The sequence below is a fragment of the Podarcis cretensis genome (genome assembly GCF_951804945.1).
Source record: "Podarcis cretensis genome assembly, chromosome: 2".
Taxonomy (NCBI): domain Eukaryota; kingdom Metazoa; phylum Chordata; class Lepidosauria; order Squamata; family Lacertidae; genus Podarcis; species Podarcis cretensis.
The window spans coordinates 29,536,881-29,560,796 of record NC_137171.1 but is presented as its reverse complement, the minus strand read 5'-3'; the positions used below and the strand labels follow the sequence as shown (position 1 = coordinate 29,560,796).

Below are 23,916 nucleotides of genomic sequence, written 5' to 3'. Positions count from 1 at the left end.
TCTGAGAAATTAGCTGTGAAGTTTTTGACTGGGCAGATCAATATTCAAAGCAAGCTCAGGACTTATGAATCAAAACAATCTTACATGGAATGTTTTGTCTGCTCCCAGCTGTGCTCTGCAAGAAAAGAACTGGATTGGTCTGCTGTTGGATACCTAGACCTGGATTTGATACTGCATGACCTGCACAGCACAGGCTAATCTATATAACAGAGACTGCTTGTTGCTTAGTACAAATCCTGCCCAGACTGACTGAACCTGGCAGGGTAAATAAGGCTTCTTGGTAATGACAGATTATGTGGGAAAAGACAAAGAGAAATCTCTTTGGCTCACCACATTTGAAAAAGAAGATTGCTGCTAAGTCAGACTTGGAAATCTGTTTGGTAAAGTAAATAAGAAAAGAGGAGAGTGACTGCAGCTCTTTCATTTGTCTTGGGGACTGCTTTACATATGAACTTTGGCCCTCAACTTAAAAGCTGTGTAGATTTTTCAGGCTTTGTTTCTCTTATGCCACCACTGAGCACATCAGAATTCATTTTTCCTGCTGTTTGCAGCATGCTTCATGTATTTTTCATCACAGTAATCTAGGTCGCATACTGCATGCTCTGCATTGGTGTTTTATTCTGAAGGTTCCAGCAAATTTTTCTTTACAATCTGTATTTCAGACTGTAGAATTAAAAGTATGTGCTGTTAAATAACTCATAAAGCTGAGCATGGCTTGAGGGAGAAATGCCTGCAATCCTGAAATAATCTGGTTTTTTAGGCAACTGATTCGTACCTCCCTCTTTCTTGTCTTGTGATTGAGGAGTTCAGCCAGCTCAGGGAAGGTTTTTCCAATAACCGTTTGTTGGTTTCAGTAATCATTATATCTCAGTGAGACAGCAGCTTCTGCTTCCCCATATTGGGCAGGACGTGAATCCTATGCTCAAAAGTAAGTTGCACCTATTGTCTGTAGCTCAGTGGTAGAGCATCGCCTTTGCATACAGAAGTCCCAGGTTCAACTCCTGACATCTACAAGTAGGGCTACAGAAAACCCTGGGGAGCAGCTGCTTATGTATTTTACAAAAAGTCAAAGTGGTTTACAAAAAGCTTGTCAGCATCCATACTGGATGTACAATTGATCTGACTTCATAAACCAAGGTCACTGTAAAAATCTTCTTGTTTGTTTGGATAGGAACAGCAAGCAGGTCTTGGATTTAGACTACAGCCAGGCATTGTGTATATTGGTATTCTATGGAAGTGTTTGTTTTTTTAACAAACCTAGAATACAGCAAAGAATCTCAGCTCTCTCTAAAGAAAGAGAGAGAACAAGTTAAGCATCTAGTAAAGATGTGATTGAAACTTGCAATCTCAGAAGCCAGAGGGCTTGCTGAGTAAGATTCACAGGGGGTGAGGAACAGTTTCATGCATCACCCCACTCTAGCTCCTTAAATAGCAGAAGCAGGTCTTGCAAAACAGTGAAAACAACAGAGGAAACTACACACAGGAAAAAAATGTGTAAATTAATTCATTTATTTAAAATATTTATATATTTGTATCTCCTCCTGCTCAGGGTGGCTTACAACTTGTTCTTAACTAAAACTCATTAATATTAAAATCACATAATTTAATTCACCTGAATTCCATTTTGGGGGACAGAATTTAGCTCATGGTTGCATGAAATGTTGTTTGGTTAATGTTGAAGTCTCACAGCCACCAATATCCATATTGAATTAGCAAGAATTTCCCCTGAAGTCTCCTTGGCTAGAGACTTGGGATGTCTGTTTTTTCTTGTGTTATGTGGTGAGATTGCAGTACTAAATATGGTGAGCACAGGCCTGACTAACAGTAGGAAAATACATTTCATGTTTGTGCAGGGATGCCAAACTGTGTCTCTCACCTGAAGTTCTATGCATTATCTGAAGAAGAGGCGGCATGTCAAGGGCATTGTGAGAGTCAGGACCCGGGAATGGTACTGAGACTACTGTTGGCTTCAGTGCATCTAAGTGCACCTACTCCTCAATCATGCTGGAGTTGGTCACTTGTTTGGGCAGCACCTGGGTTGGTGATGATGGAGACTGAAAGAGTTACCATTTGATTACAATATTCCTGAGGGGAAGGAATGTTCTTGCATCTGGGCAGAAGAAAGATTGATTATTAAGTATTTAGCTCTGACTCTAGAATAGTTAGCTTTAAAGTATTGGTGCCGCTGTAACAGTTTCACCTCCTTATGTATTGTTACCCCACCCCACCCCACCCCCAAAAAGTCTCTGAACCATGCGAGATTCCAGGTTTTTCAAGTGCTTACTCAGGGTTCGTGTTTCCTTTTGGAAACGAGGCACAGTGGAGACTGTGGTATCTTTTTGATATATGGTTTATTTACACATACATATGACCTGAGCCTATGATGGAGGGGTTCAAAGTATTACAGTCAAAGAGGGTGCTGTTTCTCCCATTGCTGCAGCCTTGGATCAAAGAAAGAAAGAAAGAAAGAAAGAAAGAAAGAAAGAAAGAAAGAAAAAGAAAGGAAGGAAGGAAGGAAGGAAGGAAGGAAGGAAGGAAGGAAGGAAGAGCTTTTTCCCTCGGTCACATCATCACCACTGGAATCCTTAACAACTGTCCCTCTTTTGGCTCTGCTCACTATCTCCAAGCTCAGGGAACAACTCCCTCCATTTTCTGGCTGGCACAGAGTCTTTGCATTGTTAATCGCCCATTACTTTCCTTTGGTTCTCCATGATGACTCTTCTCCTAGGCGATATCCTGAGCATGGAAAAACTGGTTTGACACTGTTAAATCCAGCGTTTGGCAACCCATCTCATTAGTTCAAGCGTAAACACCCAGGAATTTAGGGGAGGATCTGGCACCCAGGAATTTAGGGGAGTCAGAAATTAGAAGGGGAGTCCAGTTACCCACAAACTCATAATAGTATGTTATCAATAAAGTGAGCAGCAGTAGTTAAAAGGATGAAAGAGCTGCTTCAGAACATCTTATTTATCTTATCTCATCCTGTCCATAATTGAAGTGCTTATCCTACTATGTGTTTTTATGGTGGTCTTCTCTAGACAGAGGAATTGAAGGTTTTCTACGGTTTTCTCAGGGGTGTGGGTGTTGGTGTGGGTATGTGTCAGAACCAATGAAATCAACAGAAAATGTATTTGTGCAGTGAATGCTGTGTAAATTGGGCAGCTTTCTTTTGCATTTTTGTGTTATAAATAGCCATTATGGTTGAAAATATTCTCAAGGCTGCCCAATGGTACATTGAGAGCAAAGAGAGGAGTTTCATCATTAAACCACCGAGTATTGATTAAGCTGTCAGGGCATTTGCCAAACTGGATTTATTGTGTAATTGGGGGACTTGCTGTATGTCCTTATGGCAGTCATTCCCCCCCCCTTCCCTCCCCCCCAAAAAACCCAGAGATTGAACCAAGAAGTCCTTCTAAAACTCTTTTTTATTAAAACAGACAAGACTGATTTCTCTCTCCCAACATCAATTTTAGCCCACCTGGGACACTTGCAACTTCTGTTTCTTCCCAATCATTCTCATGGATGCAGCAATAGAACCTTGTTAAACAATGAAATAAGCAGTGTCAAAGTATGTTAGCCTGCATAGGAAAGCTCACCTTTGGGAAAGGAGTGATTTTTACCTGCTACTTTTGTTTTAACCCTCGTGCAAAATTTGGGCCACTGAAGTAATCAGTGGCACCAAAACATTCCTTGAGCCTTCTCTAAAGATTAATGGAGTTAAACGGACACTATGAAAGGTTGCAGTGTTAAAACCTAATGTTAAAAGAGTCACTATGCTAGCAGTAAATCATTTTGATTTTGTTCTTATATGGCTCAGCAGGTTTCAAATGCAGCATGCACTATAAGTTGTAGCTGTCCATGGTATATATTTTCCCCTAAATGCATCTAATTTAAATATCACAAAAAGCGTTTGATCGTGGAAGAATTAAATTTAAAAACAACACATCATATACAAATAGCATCTGCCTACTTGCACAGATAGGGGAATGCACACATGGGCCCAGCCCATAGCTGTCAACTTTCAGATTTGAAAATAAGGGATCAGCAGCCTCGAAAATAAGGGATCAGCAGCCTTACCTGGGGACAGTCTACGGGATATCTAACAATCCAGGATAGCAGTGGGAAGCAGCGGGAAACGGCGCTGGAATAAGGGAATTTGCCACAAAAAAGGGAAGGTTGGCAGCTATGGCCCAGCCTATTCCTGTGGCTGTAATTTGTTTCAATATTTATTTTTTAAATATTGTGTCTGTGATATGTTCGTGGATTACACACAATAAATTTAATGTGCTTGATGGTGATGATGCTTTTAAATAATAATATTTTAAAAACTGATAATTCTTAATATATACACAGTCAGTGTTAGTAGAATGGTGAAGGAACCAACCAGAAATTGAATAGCGGTTTGTTTTCCTCAGGTACAATTTGAATACCAAATCACATTAGGCTCATCAATGGTTATCAGATGGTGTTGGAGTCACTGTCTTGCAGGTAATTAGGATTTGTTTGTATATGCTTGGATTCCAAAAAAAAAGTGTAAATGAAGAAAGAAATTCAGAGGAGGAACTGCCTCTCAGTTTAGACACTACTATTAGCACAAGAATGGAATAACAAAAACCATCACCAGATTCTGTGGGGCCTTTGCAAATTACAACTAATAGTTGTAGCTTGATACAGTGGTACCTCAGGTTACATACGCTTCAGTTACAGACTCTGCTAACCCAGAAATAGTACTTCGGGTTAAGAACTTTGCTTCAGGATGAGAACAGAAATCGTGCTCCGGCGGCACAGCAGCAGCAGGAGGCCCCATTAGCTAAAGTGGTGCTTCAGGTTAAGAACAGTTTCAGGTTAAGTACGGACCTCCGGAACGAATTAAGTACGGACCTCCGGAACGAATTAAGTACTTAACCCAAGGTACCACTGTACAAGGGTGGGGGGAAGTATAAAGATCAGTTTGGAAAAGGATTATATTAGCAGCATTGTAAGGTAAAGGGTAAAGGGGACCCCTGACCATTAGGTCCAGTCGTGGCCGACTCTGGGGTTGCGGTGCTCATCTCGCTTTATTGGCATACAGCTTCCAGGTCATGTGGCAAGCATGACTAAGCCGCTTCTGGTGAACCAGAGCAGCGCATGGAAACGCCGTTTACCTTTCCGCCGGAGCGGTACCTATTTATCTACTTGCATTTTGACATGCTTTCAAACAGCTAGGTTGGCAGGAGCAGGGACCGAGCAACGGGAGCTCACCCCATCGTGGGGATTCGAACCGCCGACCTTCTGATCGGCAAGTCCTCACCCCGTCACGGGGAAGCAGCATTGTAGTAGAAAGCTAATACGGAGCGGGGGGGGGGGCTTCAGGGTTAGAAGGGAAGCTTGGAAGAGCCAGCTGTTATGTTTAAGACAGGCACACTTAAGTGTTGAGCATGTTAGTCTTCAGGACAGCAATAATGGCAGGACAGAAGACAGAAGATGTAAATGGAATAAAACCATGTGCAACGCTTCTGCCCTTCCCAAAGTTTCTCATTTTGTTCTGATATATCTTGGAATCACTTCAGGCTTTATATAATCATTCTCTACCATGTGGTTCAGAGTTGATGGTCTCTGCTTTGCAGTGACTTTGATAATTATTTTACTCTTATTTTAGGCTTTCAAAATGGGTTTTGCTGAAGTTGATGTGTGGGGAGTCGACCTTCCCAAAATCAAAGAGCGGTTTGGCTTTTTGATCTTTTTACTGTGGCCACTACAGCCCATGGGGCATTTTCTCTTTGCTGTAGGATAGATTAGAAATCTGACTCGTCATTCAGCATATCCTTTGGACATTTCATTGAACTTTGAAGCAGTTGTTTCCAACTGTGTCTCTTCAAACATGGGGGGGCGGCGGCAAATTATACACTGTTTCTAGATAAGTAGATAACTGACTTAGTCAGAGGGACTGGGATTGAGTGAACTAAAAAAATCAAAAATTAAGTAATTGTGGAAATTTGTATTGCCTTCACATATCCTCTGAAATCCTGTAAAGAGATAAGTGAAATAGGAATTAATGCCAGCACTGCAAATTTGGAGAAACAACCAGTCTGGCTTTAACAGAAACATGAGCCACAGGAATATCAGCTGTCAGCATGATACCTTGAATGAGCCTAGACTTGTAATGCTCTCTCTGTTGCATGGAATCACGGCTAAATTTTTAGTTCTTGGGGCACATTTCTTTCCTTTGGTTCCAGTTGTAGGAAAAGTTTGTTCCTTTTGTTTTACAGCATTAGTACCAGACAGCCAAGCTTACCTTATCTACATATCCATAGTTCGTAGTAATCAGGGCAGTAGCTTGGCAATTAGAAGCAGCCAGATCAGGACAAAGTATACAGTGGTACCTCAGCTTACATATGCTTCAGGTTACATACGCTTCAGGTTACAGACTCTGCTAATCCAGAAATAGTGCTTCAGGTTAAGAACTTTGTTCAGGGTGAGAACAGAAATCGTGCTCCTGCGGCACGGCAGCAGCAGGAGGCCACATTAGCTAAAGTGGTGCTTCAGGTTAAGAACAGTTTCAGGTTAAGAACGGACCTCTGGAACGAATTAAGTACTTAACCTGAGGTGGTACCTTGGTTCTCCAATGGCTTGGCTCCCGAAAAAATCGGCTCCCAAACGCTACAAAACTGGAAGTAAGTGTTCTGGTTTGCGACTGTTTTCTGGAAGCCAAACATCTGACACGGCTCCCACTTGACTGTAGAAAACTCCTGCAGCCAATCGGAAGCCGCCCCTTGGTTTTGAACCGTTCCGGGAGTCGAACGGACTCCCAGAACAGATTAAGTTCAAGAACCAAGGTACCACTGTAATGTAAAAAGGAGATATAGTCATTAAAAGTTGTTTGAAGTCAGCTTCCTCAAAATTTAATATGTAAAGAACCTCTTTCACCTTAATCTCTTATATGTATTAATTATAAAGGACACGTGTTTTTCTTCTTCAGTAGTCTGAAGACAAGATTTAGATTGGCAGTTAAGGCAACACATGTCTATTGTAATTTATAATTTAGCTGTCTTAAAATCTTGAGAAGGAGTTTGTTTTCCAATTAAGCTGCAGACTTTTTGAACAAATTACCTTGCACCTTCTTTGAAGAGATGAAATTTCTCATTATCCAAGCTAACCCAGAATGAGCAGAATGAGCATGTTGTTAATGCTGCCTCCGTTGCTGCTGGAGCTGCCATGTGGATTTATTTTAAGTCCTTTGGTGGAGTGACCAAAATATCCTTGTTTTTGAGATGTTGGACATTTTGAGTATTACCAGTAAAGCTTCAAACATGTTATTGCTGTCCACTAGTTGTGTCCTTTTCTTTGCAAAATGAATTTGTGCTCGCAGCAATTCAAAACATGGGTAGCATGATATTATAATTACAATGGGCAGGCTGCAACTAACAAACCTCATCTGCAGAAGCCCTGCTTCCACTGGAACAATGAGGCATGGCCCTCTCTCCTCTCCCTGCCTGTAACCCTCTGTACCCCCTGAAATTAGCTCTGGAGGAGTAGGAATAACCCCCAGAACAGCATTAGGGGGGATTATTCCATCTGTCAAGCTGGTATGCTTGCACTGACGTAAAGTTCAACATAGTGTAATGTTGAATTCCACCCAATATTATAAACATGAGTAGTGTGAAAATCTGCCTCCATATTTTGGTCATATGGCCCACTGCTAGCTGTGTGTTAAGACCAGCAATGTCAAAGGGGAAAATAATATGTGCCTTCCACTTCCAGTTTCTAGAAGTAATTGCTGTAGGTCCCAAGGTTATATATGCAGGAGTAACTTAAGGAGCACTAGCTTTGCTGTTAGTTGTGCTATAGTCATTCATTGGGGACTTATCTAATGCTGTCAATCAGTAACTTTTTACCAGCACAAAATTCACTTTCCTAAAATTATTCCAAATAAGAAGTCTGATGCTAAAATTACCCTTTGTTTCTATTATAGCTATCATGGAGGGGGGCAAGCTGGAAATCAGTAATTCATTAATGTCTGCCAGTCACTGATAAGATGAGTAATGATTCAACAGGAGCTAATTTAGAGATGAAATGGGGAAAACAAAATCCCCAGAGATTGCACAGGAGGAACAATGTGGGTAATTGGGAGAAAATGTGAAAATCATACTGCAGTGCTACGAAATAACCAATTTCTCCTGCATACCATCAGAGGTGCTTAATTAAGCAGCATTGCTTTTTATCATAGCAGATCTGGAAGGTAGGTTGAGGGATGTCGTTGTCTGAGACCTCAGCACTTCACCTCTGCTGAATTGGATTAAAATGTATATGTGGATGTCAGGGGCTCAGGAGCAGAGGCACAGGGGAGAGAGGAAATGGAGAGCGAAGGGGAAGAATCTGAGGGCAGCGTAGGGGAGTATGAGAGTGGCCCGAGAGATTCCATAAGCTTCTCCAGCGAATCAGAAGATTCCCAGAGGGGGGCGCCGACGGCCAGGGCAAGGGGGGTCCCAGGGGGGACACACCAGAAGCAAGGGGCCAGCGGGGACTCCCAAAGCAGCAGCAAGAGATCAGGACCGGCTCCTACACCAGAGCGTAGTGGGGGGGGGGAAGAATCTCATGTATCAGGACCAGCTTCTCCTCCAGCAGGGAGAGAAGATGAATCAGGGCTGGCCATGCCTTCATCGCAGGGTGAGGGAACGGAGGGGAAGTCAGGTCCAGCTAGCCTCTCTGAAGAGGGAAGCAGTGACAGGAGCAGTGTTAGGAGGAAGGTTGCCGGCTGGGCGCACGCGCCAAGTTCAAATGTACAGGCGCGGGGCACAGCAGGTAACCCGGATTGGGAACCAGGTCCTAAAGCCCGCCGGAGGGAGGGGGAAGACTCAGGGGACTCAGCGTCAGAAGAGTCTAGAAAGGACAAGACCCCAGCGGACAGGCGGACCCAGAGGAGGAAAGAGCAAAGGAAGAGGTGGAGCAAGGCTAGAGTCTTAAACTGGTGTCTGGGGGGTGGAGATTCAGACGGAGCTTCAGCGGTCTAGGGTTTAAGACGTAGGGCTGCACGCCACGGCTTTGAAATCAAAACTGCGTTTCAATAAAGACTCTTGTATATAACAACGGACTGGCGTTGGTCCTTTGTGAGCTGGGACCTCGGGCAGCCCTGACAGTGGGTGAGTTGCTCAAGCAGAGTTTGCTGGGTTCCTTCATAGCCTTTTTTTGGCACAGCAGATTTTCCTTGCAATTTGTCATTATTAGAAGCATCTTCTGGAGGGGAAGGCCAGGCACAAAACTGAATTTAAAATACCAGAACTTTTCTTGGGTTAGCTTTTGCTTTGGGTTGGTTAGCTATAAACAGTAAAATTATTGGGTAGGCGTCCATCCATCCATCAGTAAACAGAATATGCAAATCAAAATTAGGAATGTTTTACTCGTGTTCCACTATATTTCTAAGTACACCTGCACTAGCCACTGCAGAGAACATTTTGTATGAGCTTTGCAAGGACAATAGTCCTCTCTGTAGTGCTAGCTGAAAAGTCCATGCATTGTGCTCAGCTGCCACATACCACTGCAGAATCAGCAGTGCTAACTACTAGTGCCTAGGGCAATATATTTTCCCCAAAGATGATTGCACAGAAGAACCACTTGATCAATGCCAGTGGGTGGAGGTGGGGGGTGATAGTTGTTGTTGTTGTTAATTTCATTTAGGCAAGACCCAACTCAAGGCAAATCACAAAAGTAAATGCAATTAACACAAACCCACATAATAGTTAAAACAGATTAAAGCCAGTGGTGTGCAGTCACTGGACTAGGGGAACTAGGCTAGTCCCCTAAATGTTCCCCTGGTACCTCCTTCCCAAAGCCCGGGAAGCTTCTGCCCTGCTTAGGGAGGGAGGAATGATGCTCACATGTACAATGTTCCCCTCCCCAGTTGCCCTTGCAATTTCCCCTAACTGTTCCCCTACGAAAAGTTTCACCACACGCCACTGATTAAAGCCCACAAAAAAAAAATGAGAAACACAAAGCTGAAAGATTTCCTAAAGCGGAGGGTTTTTCTTGTCTTCTAAATGACACTGCTGTTAAGTTCTTACAAGTTCCTACCAGGACATTTATGTCAAGTTCCTGCAAGATTCTGTTGAAAATAGGCTTCATGCAGCTGTCATGGGCCCCTGCCATCACAAATGGCACCTTCTTTGGAGCGGGGAGCAATTGCTTCCTTACAGATTCCAAAAGGGTCTGGGGGTAACCTGGACTGGAGGAAGGTCTTGGATAGATCATGAGAATAGACTCTGGATATATGTCACTCCTATTGGTGCGTCTTTGTCACCTTTCTTGTCACCCATTGAGTGTGCACTTCCATAGACCCCTGTAATCTAGATGCTTCTTTATTAGTAATATGTTTCCTACTAGATAATTATGTGCCTTATGCAGACTCCCCTCCCCATTTTGCAGATAAATGTAACATTCCTCAGGGTATCTAGCTATGGGATTATATTTTAATTATGCCAAAGGGTTAAGCGCTGTATATAGACAACAACATTGCAGCCCCAGGGAGCTTATTACCTTAATTAGTCATTCATACTTAAGATAAATTCAAAACCAAGTGAACTGAAATACTATTATCCTTGGGAGGGCACCTCCCTCAAGTCTCATGACTAATAAAGGGCAATTTAAATAAGCTGGTAAATTTCTTTTAAATAAAACACAGTAGAAGTTTGCCTAAACCTATTTTAGTGGTTTACATTTTGACTGCTGGGGGACAGTGATGGCGAATGTCCAGTGTAAAACATGCCTTGTTAATGCTTCGGGTTCAGTGGGGAGGCAGCTTTGTGGATGATGTTCTCTAAGGTTTATGTCTGGCAGTAAATCATTGTTTTTATTGAAATGGTGCACTTAGTTTTATTGCCATTGTTACAGAGGGAGCCAGGCTCTAAGAAGAGCCTATTGTATACGCAAAATAAGGATCGCATTCAAAAAGATGGTTTTCATGGCAACACTGTTCCATTTCCTCATATAAATAAATGACATGGTTGAAAACAAGCTTTCAAGTTTGGGGCTCCTATTCAATAAATACTTGGGCCACTGTGGAGCATAGATAGGTTGGGGGCAGGTTTTGAAATGCAGCCAAAATCTATTAAGGGTTGTTTATTTTTGTAGCACCCACTTTAGAGGGGAAAATGACATTAATTTGACGTTTACTTTGGGGGTGGGGGTGGTTCTTGTTATATTAATTCAGCACTGTTAGTTTATATAGGGCTTTACAGAGGTACAGAATAAACAAAAGAAGGCCACTGTCTCCAAGAGAGCTGTATGTTGACTGTGGAAAGATAAGAAAAGATGTAGGATAGACGAGAAAGGAAAAATGAACAACGAATGTCAGCACATGAAGCTACAGGAAGTTAGGCTTTGTTTCTGGAAAGGAAAGCAATTAAGGGGTCATATTAAAGGCTCTGTAAAAAAGCATGACTTTGAGGAGCGATTCTAATGAAAATAGCAAGATGGAACCACATATGTTTTACTGGAGGGAGTTCACAGCACAAGAAGAAGACAGAGAGAATGAACGAAATCATTTGAGTGTAGAAAAAAAATTATGGTGTCTGTAGCTGGTGGAATTTTAGGAGTGAAGATCACATATGGGGTTGTGTCATGGAAGCACTGAAAAATGCAGAGTTTTTAAGATAAAGACCAAGCTTGTGCTGAATGCAGAAAAAAGGGAAGCTGGTGAAGCGATATGAGTAGGGGTATCATATGATCTGAACGACTAGAGAAGTAAATATTGTAAGCAGTGTTACGGATGGAGGTTAGACAACTCTGGTGTGATAAAGAAAAGCTACCATGCTTGCAGATGCCAAAGTGGGAGTTGAGCATGCACCTGTGTGTTAGCTGAATGGGCTATGGCACAAAGTGAATATGGTGAGTAAAAACAAAGGAGAAATCAGAAAGATGGTGGTGATGTCAAAGTGTAGCAGTTATTAAGGTGCGGAACAGTTGGAAGGGAATATAAGCAGTCCAGTCATACTGAATTTGAGACATCAGGGGGACATTCACACAGAAATACCTGTTGGACAGAGAGAAAATAATAGAAAGATATAGTGTGGTGTTTACGTATTATAAGTGGTACTGAAAGCCTATCAGTTTATTGAGAGACCACCCACAGAAATAGAGGGCGAGAGTAGTGGGGGTTGAGGATACCCAGCAAAGAAGGGGAGGGAAGAGCAACTCCTTTTGTTGCTGTAAAATCAAGAAAGCCAACTGAGAACACAGTTGCAGAGACCTAAAGCATAGACTGAGCCACGGAATGTGGCATGTTTGTTAGCTTTCAAAGTATAGTTGATTAATTTCTGATCTGCTCTATGATATATATGCACTCAGTAGCTTTAATAGATCCACATTTATCTACTAAGAGTTGGATCATACGATATACTGTTTAACAAATGGCCATTCTTCATTCCCATGTACAAATGGAATGTGTGAACTGAGCAATCATTGTCATGAATATAACTGGTACAAGTGCCCATAGGCAAAGCGGCTCTTTCCTCAGCGGTTCTGAATATAATTCCTGCTGGCCAGGTCCAAGATTGTCACAAATCTAGTCCCCCCCTCCCCAATTTTAGGTTTGGTTTAGGTTTTCATTTAGCTGTTATGTAGCACAGTATTACTACAGAATTCTGAAGTACCTGCTTTTTGAACTCTATAGTTCAATATTTCTTGGAATCCTCCTGTGTGTTAGTAGATAAATTGGTGCTGATTTAAGTCTGGAGACAGAAGCTGCAAATATCTTATTCTTCAGCACAATTTGCAGAGAATTAAGGCTGCCTCTAGACTATAGTTGTTGTAGTACTAAACAGGAAGTGAGCTAAAAGCTATGTGTTGGGGAGTTAGTAGTAGTGTGGGCTTAGTGCTGATCTTGCTAGTCCACTATGGCCTGTGTGTATCTGGCAAAGTGCCTGCAGAATCTTAAGGACACGGCCTTATAGCACTGAGCCATCTAGCTCCATATTGTCTACACCAGGGATGGTGACTGCTTTTTCACCAGAGGGTCACATGCATCATTGGCCACCCCTTTGGAGGCCACGTGCAATTGGTGGGTATGCACACTCTTGCCCACACTGGACAAACATGTACCCCCGCCCGCCCCCGCAAGCTAATCCATGCCGATCAACTAAAGGGGATTATCATCCCCTCCTCACCCAGCAGATGATTGAATCAATAATTAAGAAGGGGGCAATTCTCAACACCGTTTTTTCTTTCTGCTGCCACCACCAAAATCATTAGGGGCTTGTTTTTTCCTAGCCCTGCCCATAGGGCTTTTTGTATATGCTCTACCACTGACCTTACCACCCTTCCCTTCTCCCTCCCTCCCCCCCTCTCAGTGTAGGTAGGTATCAGAGGTGGTACTGTGGGCAGTCATACCAGAATGCCATCCTAATGTTCTCTGCCCCTTAGGCCCTAAAGTTAGTTGCTGGGGCTGAAGCCTGAGGTGCCTCAGGCAGAAGACAATGCTCTGAAGGAATTTATACCAGGCCTAGTCACTCCACAGGTTTCACACTGTCTGCCAGTTGCAGTGGCTGATGTTACCCACCTGTACTTATTTGTTTACCGTCTGTATTTCCTTCTGTGCCCCCCAAGGACTTTGTGGCCTTAGTGCACATGGTCCCTGTTAGCTTACTAGCCTCAGTCCCAGAAGCCCTCAGTCCCATGACACCAGATTTCTAGTCCAAGTTTCTGAGCATAAACTGTATTGTGAATGGCATTAGGGACTGTGCAATTGTCCTAAGAGAAATGGATAAAAGTTCTAGCAGAAGGTTATTAAATCATGCACATTGCTGGGTATGGATGCATCTGATAATATTAATCAGAATAATTTGCTGGTTTGGGTTAAGTACCTCTAGCATTGTCCAACTGTTATAGTTTTATACATACAACAGCAAATGAAGCTGGGGCAATTGTGGTGTCCAGATAAAGGAAATAAAGGTATTTTTGGTAGATGTCAGATGCTTCTACAATTATTAGTGTGAGTCATCCAAAGTTGCTAGGTTTTCAAAGAGGATCTTTTGTCTGTGACACCTGGCACAAGCTGTTCAGTGACCCTGACATTTCCATAGTTGCAACCTCTGAATGGTCTCCAACGAACTTGAGCTCTGTAGAGAGGACTGCCAGGAATACTTGCTAAAAAACGGAAGTGAAGCAGCATAATTAAAGTGTACCTTATGGCTTGAGTCAATCTGGCCTCTTTCTCCTCGTTCCATGGCCAATGCATTTTACTTGGTCTTCTGTGTCAGAAACTTTCCTGTGAATGACAAGGTAATATCTAGGGAAACAAAATCAATTCCCTTTCCTTTCCCACTCGTCATATACTTGACTAGGATGTTCTCTTTGGCTTTTCTGAATGGCTGAACTTCAAAAGCATAAGGGGGGCAGTCTGATGTTGCTTTGCAGAGGTAATTACTGTAAATCACATTTTTCAAAAAATACAAGCTCGTACAGAACTGTGACTTAAGGCTAATTCATTTTTTTAGCAGGAGCAGAAATAAGAACTTCTCATAGACATTCTCATGGTGAGAAATCAAATTAGATTACTTTTACGTTTCTCTTCTGAAGGCTGAAGTATGTCAGAATATGGCATAGATTCCAGTTGTAATTTGCTGTCAGCCTTAGACATGTAACTGTATCATGCTGTGTTTTAGAAGCAGCCATATTATTTTGCAAAACAACAACACAAAAACTTGATTATATATCTGTATCTGTATATCTGTATCTATACATATCACACACCTTTATATGTTCAGGAATGGCTCGTATATCCAAAAGCATAGAACTGGGAAACACAAAATCAAAAGCAGAGAACATGCTAATGTCTTTGTTATCTTTTTTAACACGCCCAGTTTAAGCATGCCCAGTTCCTTTAAAAAATGTTGAAGAATCTCATGCTGTTGCTCAAAAACATCTACATTGTATTGCTTTCGTAGAATGAAGCCTTTGCTACAGATTAATTAAGATAGTACAGTGGTTATGTTTACATTTTCATTGTGATTTTTTTTCACATATTAGTGTCTAGGCAATACAAGCTGGACACCCTAAGATGTAGGAGAAAGGGAGCTATTACGTAGATGCTGCTGGTCTAGCATGTATAAGGCAGTGGTATAACATAGAAGAAAATTGCAGAAGACAAATGGATAAGAAGGTTAGGAAAACAGTTTACATAGAAGAATCCTGTGTAGTAAATGTTTACTTAGGAATCTGGGATCAATATAAACAATGATTCCCCCACCCATCTCTGCATTTAGCATCTTTATTGGCAAATGAACATTTCACTTTAAAAGGGCAACAGGGAAGTTTTAAGATATGGAAGAAAATGAGATGGGAAAAATATACAGACTATTGAGAAAGTAAAGGACAAATTGAAGATATAGACTGTCTGGGAGCTAGGAGATCTGGAAAAATAAGATCATTAAGACTCTAAGCCATATGGAACATGTGAAGCGGCTTTTTCACAACCCTTTTATAATATACTGGTGTATGGCGATATGTAGGTAGAAATGTGTTTGACTGTGTATGTGTGAAAGATTGTGGAAAATCTTATTTTTTTAAGGTTTAGCTGTTGAATGTATATTAAGTTAAACAAAATTAAAAAGAGATGGAAGAAAGGGCAGAGGAGGAAACAAACAAATGTATCTAAAGATGGGGGAAGTGAAACAAAAGGACCCTACCCATAGAGATTATAATTTGTTGTCATAAAAACAAAAAACTAGGGAAATCAAGATAGTGAAAATGGAGCTTTAACTATACAGACCTTTGTCGGCAAGATGATGTCTCTGCTTTTTAAGATGCTGTCTAGGTTTGCCGTCGCTTTTCTCCCAAGAAGCAGGTGTCTTTTATTTTTGTGACTTCTGTCACCATCTGCAGTGATCATGGAGCCCAAGAGCCAAGATCCCAGCCCCTTCATATGAACCACAATCTATATGTAGCTAGCCTTTTTGATTTACTGACTGTGGATGTGAATGACTTCTGAATGAGATTAAGTAAGACAATGCTGCATTCCCTTTGAGGTTGTTTAAAGTGTATTATGTGATACTGTATAGTCATTGAAATCACTTTAACTGATTTTACTGAAATTTCAGTGGATGGTTGACTTTTCTTGGGTGTTGCATTTTATAATTATTTTAAAGTGGGTTTTTCCGCGGGTGGCGCTGTGGTCTAAACCACTGAGCCTAGGGCTTGCCGTTCGGAAGGTCAGAGGTTCAAATCCCTGCAATGGGGTGAGCTCCCATTGCTTGGTCCCAGCTCCTGCCCAACCTAGCAGTTCAAAAGCACGTCAAAAGTAGTAGTAGAAGAAGAAGAGTTTGGATTTGATATCCCGCTTTATCACTACCCGAAGGAGTCTCAAAGCAGCTAACATTCTCCTTTCCCTTCCTCCCCCACAACAAACACTCCGTGAGGTGAGTGGGGCTGAGAGACTTCAAAGAAGTGTGACTAGCCCAAGGTCACCCAGCAGCTGCATGTGGAGGAGTGGAGATGCGAACCCGGTTCCCCAGATTACGAGTCTACCACTCTTAACCTCTACACCACACTGGCTCTCAGTCCAAGTAGATAAATAGGTACCGCTCCGGCAGGAAGGTAAACGCCGTTTTCGTGCGCTGCTCTGGTTTTGCCAGGCTTAGTCATGCTGGCCCTATGACCCGGAAAAACTCTCTGCGGACAAATGTCGGCTTCCTCAGCCAGTAAAGCAAGATGAGCGCCGCAACCTCAGAGTCGTTCGCGACTGGACTTAACTGTCAGGGGTCCTTTACCTTTACCTTTTACTCATTTTAAATGTTTGCTTTCATAATCTTGTGTTCTCTCCCCCAAAAAATTTTCTTGGCCCTGAAGTGGAGGAACCATATTGCTTGCCAAACTGAAAGGGAGGGTGTTATAATTGTTGGAGAAAGGAACATTGTTCTTTGGCTTTTAAGAGAGTTTTGCAAACAAATGAGATTTTGCTGAAATTAAACTCTAAGAACATCTTTGTGCGATGTTTAATTGGTCCATTCGGAGGATGGTTCCACTGATTACAGTGCTATAATAGTACAAGACCAACCTATAAAGAGATTTATTTCTGACAGCGAAGTGCTTGACTGTGCCACTTTAAGCTGCAAAGCGCCAGGATAGCCTCCCATCTGCCTTTTTATTGCATTCCAAAAAGAGCCATTGTAGTGCATATTATTGTAATGAGGTAAATTTACATTGTTATCTCTGCATTCACACATTAACCAAACTGAATGCATGTTTCACATGCTTTTAGCCCTGCTAATCTCTGAGATTTTCTCAACAGAGAAAACAGTATCCAGAAAGATGCCATGCCGTGTTAGCTCTGAGCCAGGTCACAAGCATTTGATATAAAAGCATGGAGCAGGTTCTGAATGAGTTTGCTTTTTGCTTTCCCACCCCCCAATTCCATGAGAAGCAGGTTAGTGACATGAAGTATTTGGGGGAACGCAGGAGATAGTGGACAGGATCATTAAGTCAGTGTAAACGTACACATCAACCGTTCTCTGTAACAGAGGTGGACTCCCTGCACTTGAACCATCTGGGTGCATCCATTTAAAGAACAACCCCACAGCAAAATCTGGTGTATATTATTGCAACAATAGCCCTGATGTCATTCCATTTGATAGTCAGAAGCTTGTTGTTGTGGAACAAGACTTTTGCAAGCAACAGTTTCAGTTCTAGTGGAGTTGCACAGCAAAAGTAGTCTGCAGCTAATCCATGCAAACTCTAGGCTGTCTCGTTTCAATTTATGGGTTGCTGAAAATGGCTTGAGCAGCTCCCTTCATGCATAAAAATAATAATAATGTGTTTAGGATGTGAGGGTGATCTGGATGCGACATCTCAGACCACTGATCATCAGAATTGATTCAGCTAGGCTAGGCTGGTGTCCCTTTCCCCTCTCACGGCTCATTCCATGTGTGTCCCTCCTGAAACTGCAGGCTTGTTGGAAGGATTATTTGGTCAAGGTTAAAGGATAGCTGCTCTCTTCTGCTACAACCTCAAAAAAAGAAAAAGAAAAAGTGAAGGAAGGTTGGAAGTTTCATTCAGTGGCTGCTCCCCCCAGCATGGGCTTAGAGCTTGGACAGTCCAAAAAATGTGTAGAGGTTTTTAAAGCACAGGTTTTTATTTTGTCCCCTTGAGTGGATGGAACCTGTTCTACCAGTAAAGGAGGTTGTTCATTCTGTTGCATGTGCACTTTTTGATATACAGTAGTGATTTGCAGAGAATGCACAGTCTATTAAGCATTTAATGAACACTATCTCATGATATAGCCTTTCTAATCTCCAGCAAACTAATTGCAGAATCATTGGATGCTTTATCAACTACTAAACTTACTTTGAGCTACTGTCAGTTCTGCTTCACTGACGAAAGGGTCACTGGGTAAACATTTCACTGTTTGCAGGGATTTGAATTGATTTCTTACCCCAACTGCTCAAGCTTGTGAGTCTGTGCTAGTGCCGTTTCCGCCAAGCCTCAAGGGATGTGAACAGTGTGGGCTAGAGATTGTTACTTGGGAAGCTGCCAAGTTAGGAATTGATTAGTGTCACTTTGTTCTCTCTTTCTTTAAGAACATGAAATGGAGACCCATGGTAATTTTGCAGAGGTAAGGGGAGTCACTCTGGAAGTTTACTGGGAAGAGGAGAGGAGTCTCTAGACTGCATTACACCTTGCTTCTCTCTCTCTCTCTCTCTCTCTCTCTCTCTCTCTCTCTTTTTTTTTTTTACAGGGGTTGTTTTAATTACATGATCAGGAAACGCTACCGTCACCCTGACTGTACTTATTCAAGCCTGATTGCACAATTCTATAAATTATAATATAAGAATAAGTACATATGTTAAGAACCACCCATGATCAAAAGTTCTCTGGCTGACGAGAAGGCTTTTTGAAGTTGTTACAATATAAAGCATGTAAAAATAGAAAGTTTAAAAACCAATCTCATCAGTGAGTCATTTCCATTTGTATGGTGAAATAAATAAGGCAGCAGAAGCCATTAGTTAGAAGTGGCCTCCTTAAGGTATGCTATTAAATCTGCCCTCTCCCCCTTCTTCTTAATGCCAGCAAATATCATCTTGGTTCCTGGAATATACTTCTTGAGGTTTTCCAAGTAAACCTTCAGTGTATCTTCTCCCCAGGTTATACCTTTGCTTCTGTTGGCTTCTGTGTAAGAGAAACCTTCGGCCTGACCAGTATTTCGGCCAAAAAGACCATGCAGGTTAGGGCCAGTCTTGTGCTTGCCTCCCTTCTCAACTGTGTGGAACTGCGAACACTTCAGAACAAAGATCTTCTTGCCCTTCTCAACGTTTCCCATGGTCACGGCACGCAAAGTAGAGGAAGGGATGCAAAGCCGTGGCTGTTGCACGTTCTCATGTCAAGAGTTCCGCAGACTGAGCCCTACACCTTGCTTCTCTGACTCTTTCAGAAGAGTCATGTGCCACAGGCAAGCAGGGTGGCCCAAGACAGTTGCTTTCCAAGGAAGAGCAGCAAATGGCACCAACCTCCTCAAGGACCCCAAAGTACATAACACTTAAAAGCTGGCCAGTATCTTTTGGCACCTGAGGCAGAAAATTCCAAGATGGTTTCCTCCTCTCCCTTGCAGTAAAAGTGCAATGAAGATAAATGAAATAGTCCATCAATTTGTTCCCCTTTCCTAACATCCAAAATCAGCTGCTTAAGACAATAGTCTCACTCAACCTAATGGTAGGGCAGTTCCTAAAGCTGAAAATAATTCCACAAAGAAAAGTATCGGTCAATTGACTCCCCCCGCCACTTTCACAACCATATTTTTAGTCAAGTAGTATAGAGCTGGTCATTTAAAACTTTAAACACTCCACCTTTCAGATCAAGCACGTGCACTTGCTCCTACAGTAAAATTAAATACAACGTGGTAAAACACAACTAAGGGAGGAATTCAACATCGCACGGTTACAATTGTTCCATCTTTGCAAGCACTTCTGCTTGCCAGACACAACAATCTCCCCTCTCTTCCCCCAGCTTGTTCTGGGGTTTCTTCCAACTTCCCAGAGCTGATCTGAGAGGGTGTGGGGTGGAGAGGAGGGGGGGTAGAAAGCCCCATTTTGCTGGTTTCCACTGGCACAACTATTCAGTCCAATTCAGCCTTAGAACAGCAGAAATATAGTAGTACATTGGAACCTCAGTTCCCCCAAGCCTCCGTGGTCATATGTTTCAGTTTGTGAATGCCGAAAACCCGGAAGTAAATGCTTCCATTTTCTAATGTTTTTCGGAACCTGAATGTGCAACACAGCTTCCGCTGAGTGCAAGAAGCTCTTGCAACCAACAGGAAGCCATACCTCGGTTTTCAAACGTTTTGGAAGCCGAACGGGCTTCCGGAATGGATTTCGTTCGAGAACTGAGGTACCAATGTAACAATAATTCATATGGATTGTATTCAATTGTTTCTCTACTCATGGAAGACTCTTGGTTTCAGCAGAAGCCTCAAGGAAGGATGGTGATTTTCACAACAAACCCCACAAAATCCTCCTCTCTCCTGCTGCGCCGTATGTCACTTCCATGTTCTTCCCTAGAGTTCCCCAAATTCCTGGAACAGATGTGGCCCTGGGAGCACAGCAGTCTGTAGAGGGAAAGGGGAATAAACAAAAATCACTGCTCTGCCCACCTTCTGTCCATGGAAACTGCCACTGAATTGAAGAGCATTCAGTGTGTGAAGGGATATAATTGAATAGAACACTATTGGTTATATCCAATGAAACCATCCCATTAGCGCAAGAACTTCCACTTGCGCAATGGAATGTCCGTACACTTTTCTCTCCCCACACCCACCCAAATATGCTCCAGAGGGTGGGGAGAACCCCCAGAACAGACATCAGTACGCAGGCAAAAGAGAACAACGGGAAGTTCCACTGTGCAAGCAGAAGTCCTTGTGTTAACAAGATTATTTTGTGGATACAACCTTATCCAAGAACCAGCCAATACCAGCTGAAACTAAGTCTCATATGGGTGTATCTTCACCATCATACTAAAACATACTGCTCTTGAAAGCTAAGCCTAATTTAAGTGCTCATCATGTTTGCTAATCATTTGTTTTGGCTTGTGTTTGGACACCAGATCTACAGTGTTAGTGTTCCAGAAGCCCTGAAGTGTTTGAGGGTTTCTTCGAGAAAAAGGAGCATTTTATATTAATCTTTGAAAGGAAAATGGGAATCTTCTGTAGAATTTGCTTTGCATCTGAAACTTGGGGAGGGGAGAGAACTGCTTGTCTTAATGAATCTAATATTTTTTAATGAATACAGTCTCCTTCATAAGATGTCCCTGAAGGTTATATGTATTTTAAAACTTTACACATTAGTGAAGGACTTAATGTTCCAGCTATATTAATGCTTTCTAAGAGTGCTGATATCTACGATATTGAAATCCCTTAGCTGTACCTATGCCACCTTTTGAGAAATTACAGGTGCAATATGAGAAATTAAATGTTAGTTGATTGGTCAGTTACCTACCCAGAAAAATGCTGTTATATAATCTGAATAACAGAGATGGGTGGTTTAGGAATGTGCTACAATATTCCTATCTGATCCCACCTGACACTATTTTTTAACATGCAGTTCTGCATCTGTAATTGCAAGGCATAGCAATTTGTATCTATCTAAAATTTTGATATGACCTCTAAAATACAGGTGAGAGTACCTTGGATAGCAAACTGTGTCACTTACTATTCTAATCCACATTCAACCATGAAGCTCAGTATGTGACTGTAAGCCATCTCTGTCAACCTAACCTATTTTACAGAATATATTGTGAGGATAAACTTGGAGTGGGTAAGAATTTATGTATGCCGCTCTGAGCTTCTTGAAGGAAGGATGGGATTAAAATGCAATACAGTAAATGAAATATTAAATAACTGGGGGCAATTTTTTAATTCCCTGGAGCTAATTCATTAGAACAACTTCCCATTGATTTCAGTGGAGCTTCCTTCAATGTAATTTTGGTTATGCATCAAATGATGTTCACAACTGGCTGCCATATTGCACAGAAAACTTCCTTCCTTCCTTCCTTCGATCTGATCTGCAATTCTAGGATGGCTTACATCATAAATGAATACAGCAGTAAAGCAAAATTCATTCCTATACCTTAAATAAAACTAAAATTCATTAAAATAATTCTTACTAGTTGTACTACTGCTACAAATATTTACAGTTGGCCACCTTAGCAAACATTAGCAGTCCCAACTGCATACATTAGATTTGCCTACTGGATTGTTTTTAATATCAGGGGAAATCATCACTGACCTTCAATGGAATATTTGAGTAAGGACATAGAACACTAGATAACATGAAGTTAGACCAAAGATTTGATCTTCACAAGAAGCTATTTGTTCTGCTTTGCTTTATTTTCATAAGAATAATTTGTGCAACTTTTCCTTAGGACCTTTATTATGAAATTTTATTTCACAGGAAGATACTATGCTTCTTCATCCAGTAACTTTATAGTTGGTTTATTGGAGGGATGGTTATAGTCAACTGTGCCATTTCATTTAGATGTTTAGTTTTGCATTGTGATTTGTTAAATTTCCCCACATTTTCTAAGCTGCTCATTTTCAAAAACTTTCACTGGTTTATTTGTCATTCCATTCAATGATTTAGTGTATAATTCATCCTTACTGAATAATTAGGCATTGGGGTTGGAAAACAGATCATAAAAGTATTCCCCACTTGCTTATTAGCATTTATTCTGAAGTATCCAGGAGATTTTGCTTCCAGTAATTTTATGTTCTTTAACATAGTTCAAAATTCAAGCCTTTTTAGTTCACTATTTGAACTGTGAGATGGCAAGAAGCCATGGGAGATGGAAACAGTGAGATGAACGACCATGTGAAAGAAAATATTTAGGGGTCAGCTAAGGCTGCATTCCTAACCCCACTTACCTGAGAGTAAGCCCCATTGAACTGTCTTACTTACAAGCCCATGGAGAGGCAGGGGGCAGACGGGTGCACTTGCCCCAAGGCCTCAAAGGGCTAAGCTAGCTAGGGATCCATGCCAGAGACCTGACTGTCCTTATGCACTGCAAGGCTTTGATAGTAAAATATGGACCTCTGTTACTGCGTATTAGCGTGTAGCGTCTGATCAGATTAGGCAGTGGTGCCACAGCAGAGTGTCTCATGGTCAAGACTCCCCCCACCCAGGTTTAAGACAAGCTCTGCATGTGCCTGCTTACTTACAATATAACTTACTTCCGAGCAAACATAGTTAGGATTGTAGCCTAAGTCCAAAAAATGTACATTTTACATTTAGAACATAAGGATAAAGGATAGCTTCTTTTTGCAGCACTTTTGTGGGCATTGGAATAGATTAGCATGTTTCTGTTTTAACAATAATATTTTGTTATTCCTTGCAGAATTCCTGGGAGGCTCAATGACAGAAGAACGCCTCTGGGAGAATTGAATTGGATCTTTACAGCCATCACAGATACAATTGCATGGAATGTCCTACCCAGAGGTAAAGCTATGGCATATACGCTACAGAATTACTGGCAATATATATAGCTTGATCATAATAGAAGAGAGCAGGAGTATGAAATGAAACACTAATGAGGGGAAATAGGAAGCAATGAGAACTGAGATACAAAAAAAGGGAGAACATTTTGAACGGATAAAGTAGGATCTTACCAAACTTCATTTCCTTGCCATGTCAAGTGTCTTTGCATTTGTGTGCTTTGCCCCCCCCCCCTTTTTTTTTTTTGCTTGTGGTATGCTATAGTTCTGCCCTTTACAGCTGTTCTCATTCTGGAGGCTTTAGGATATTGCATGGCAGGTACCAGAATGACGTTCAGTGGATATTATCTCCACTATTAAAACTATGCAAACAAAAAATAAATGTTGACTCCTAAGTGTAAAGTCCCAGTTGAAGGCTCATCCAGTATCTATTAGTGTGTTTTAAACCTAAATATACAACAGCAGGCCTAACTATT

General features: G+C 41.7%; 1 protein-coding gene and 1 pseudogene across 3 annotated transcripts in view; one reads left to right on the top strand and one right to left on the bottom strand.

The window, feature by feature from the left end:
• The window catches only part of RPTOR (regulatory associated protein of MTOR complex 1), a 325,970-nt gene that overhangs the window by 160,282 nt on the left and 141,772 nt on the right, over positions 1 to 23,916 (top strand). For both annotated transcript variants that reach the window (XM_079965357.1, XM_079965356.1), the window contains exon 8: positions 23,344 to 23,444. In XM_079965357.1, coding sequence (XP_079821483.1) covers positions 23,344 to 23,444 — 101 coding nt within the window. The remainder of the gene's footprint in view (positions 1 to 23,343; positions 23,445 to 23,916) is intronic.
• LOC307209346 (cytochrome c pseudogene) lies at positions 18,707 to 19,360 on the bottom strand (annotated as a pseudogene). The gene has a single exon. The product of its transcript is annotated as a cytochrome c pseudogene (transcript).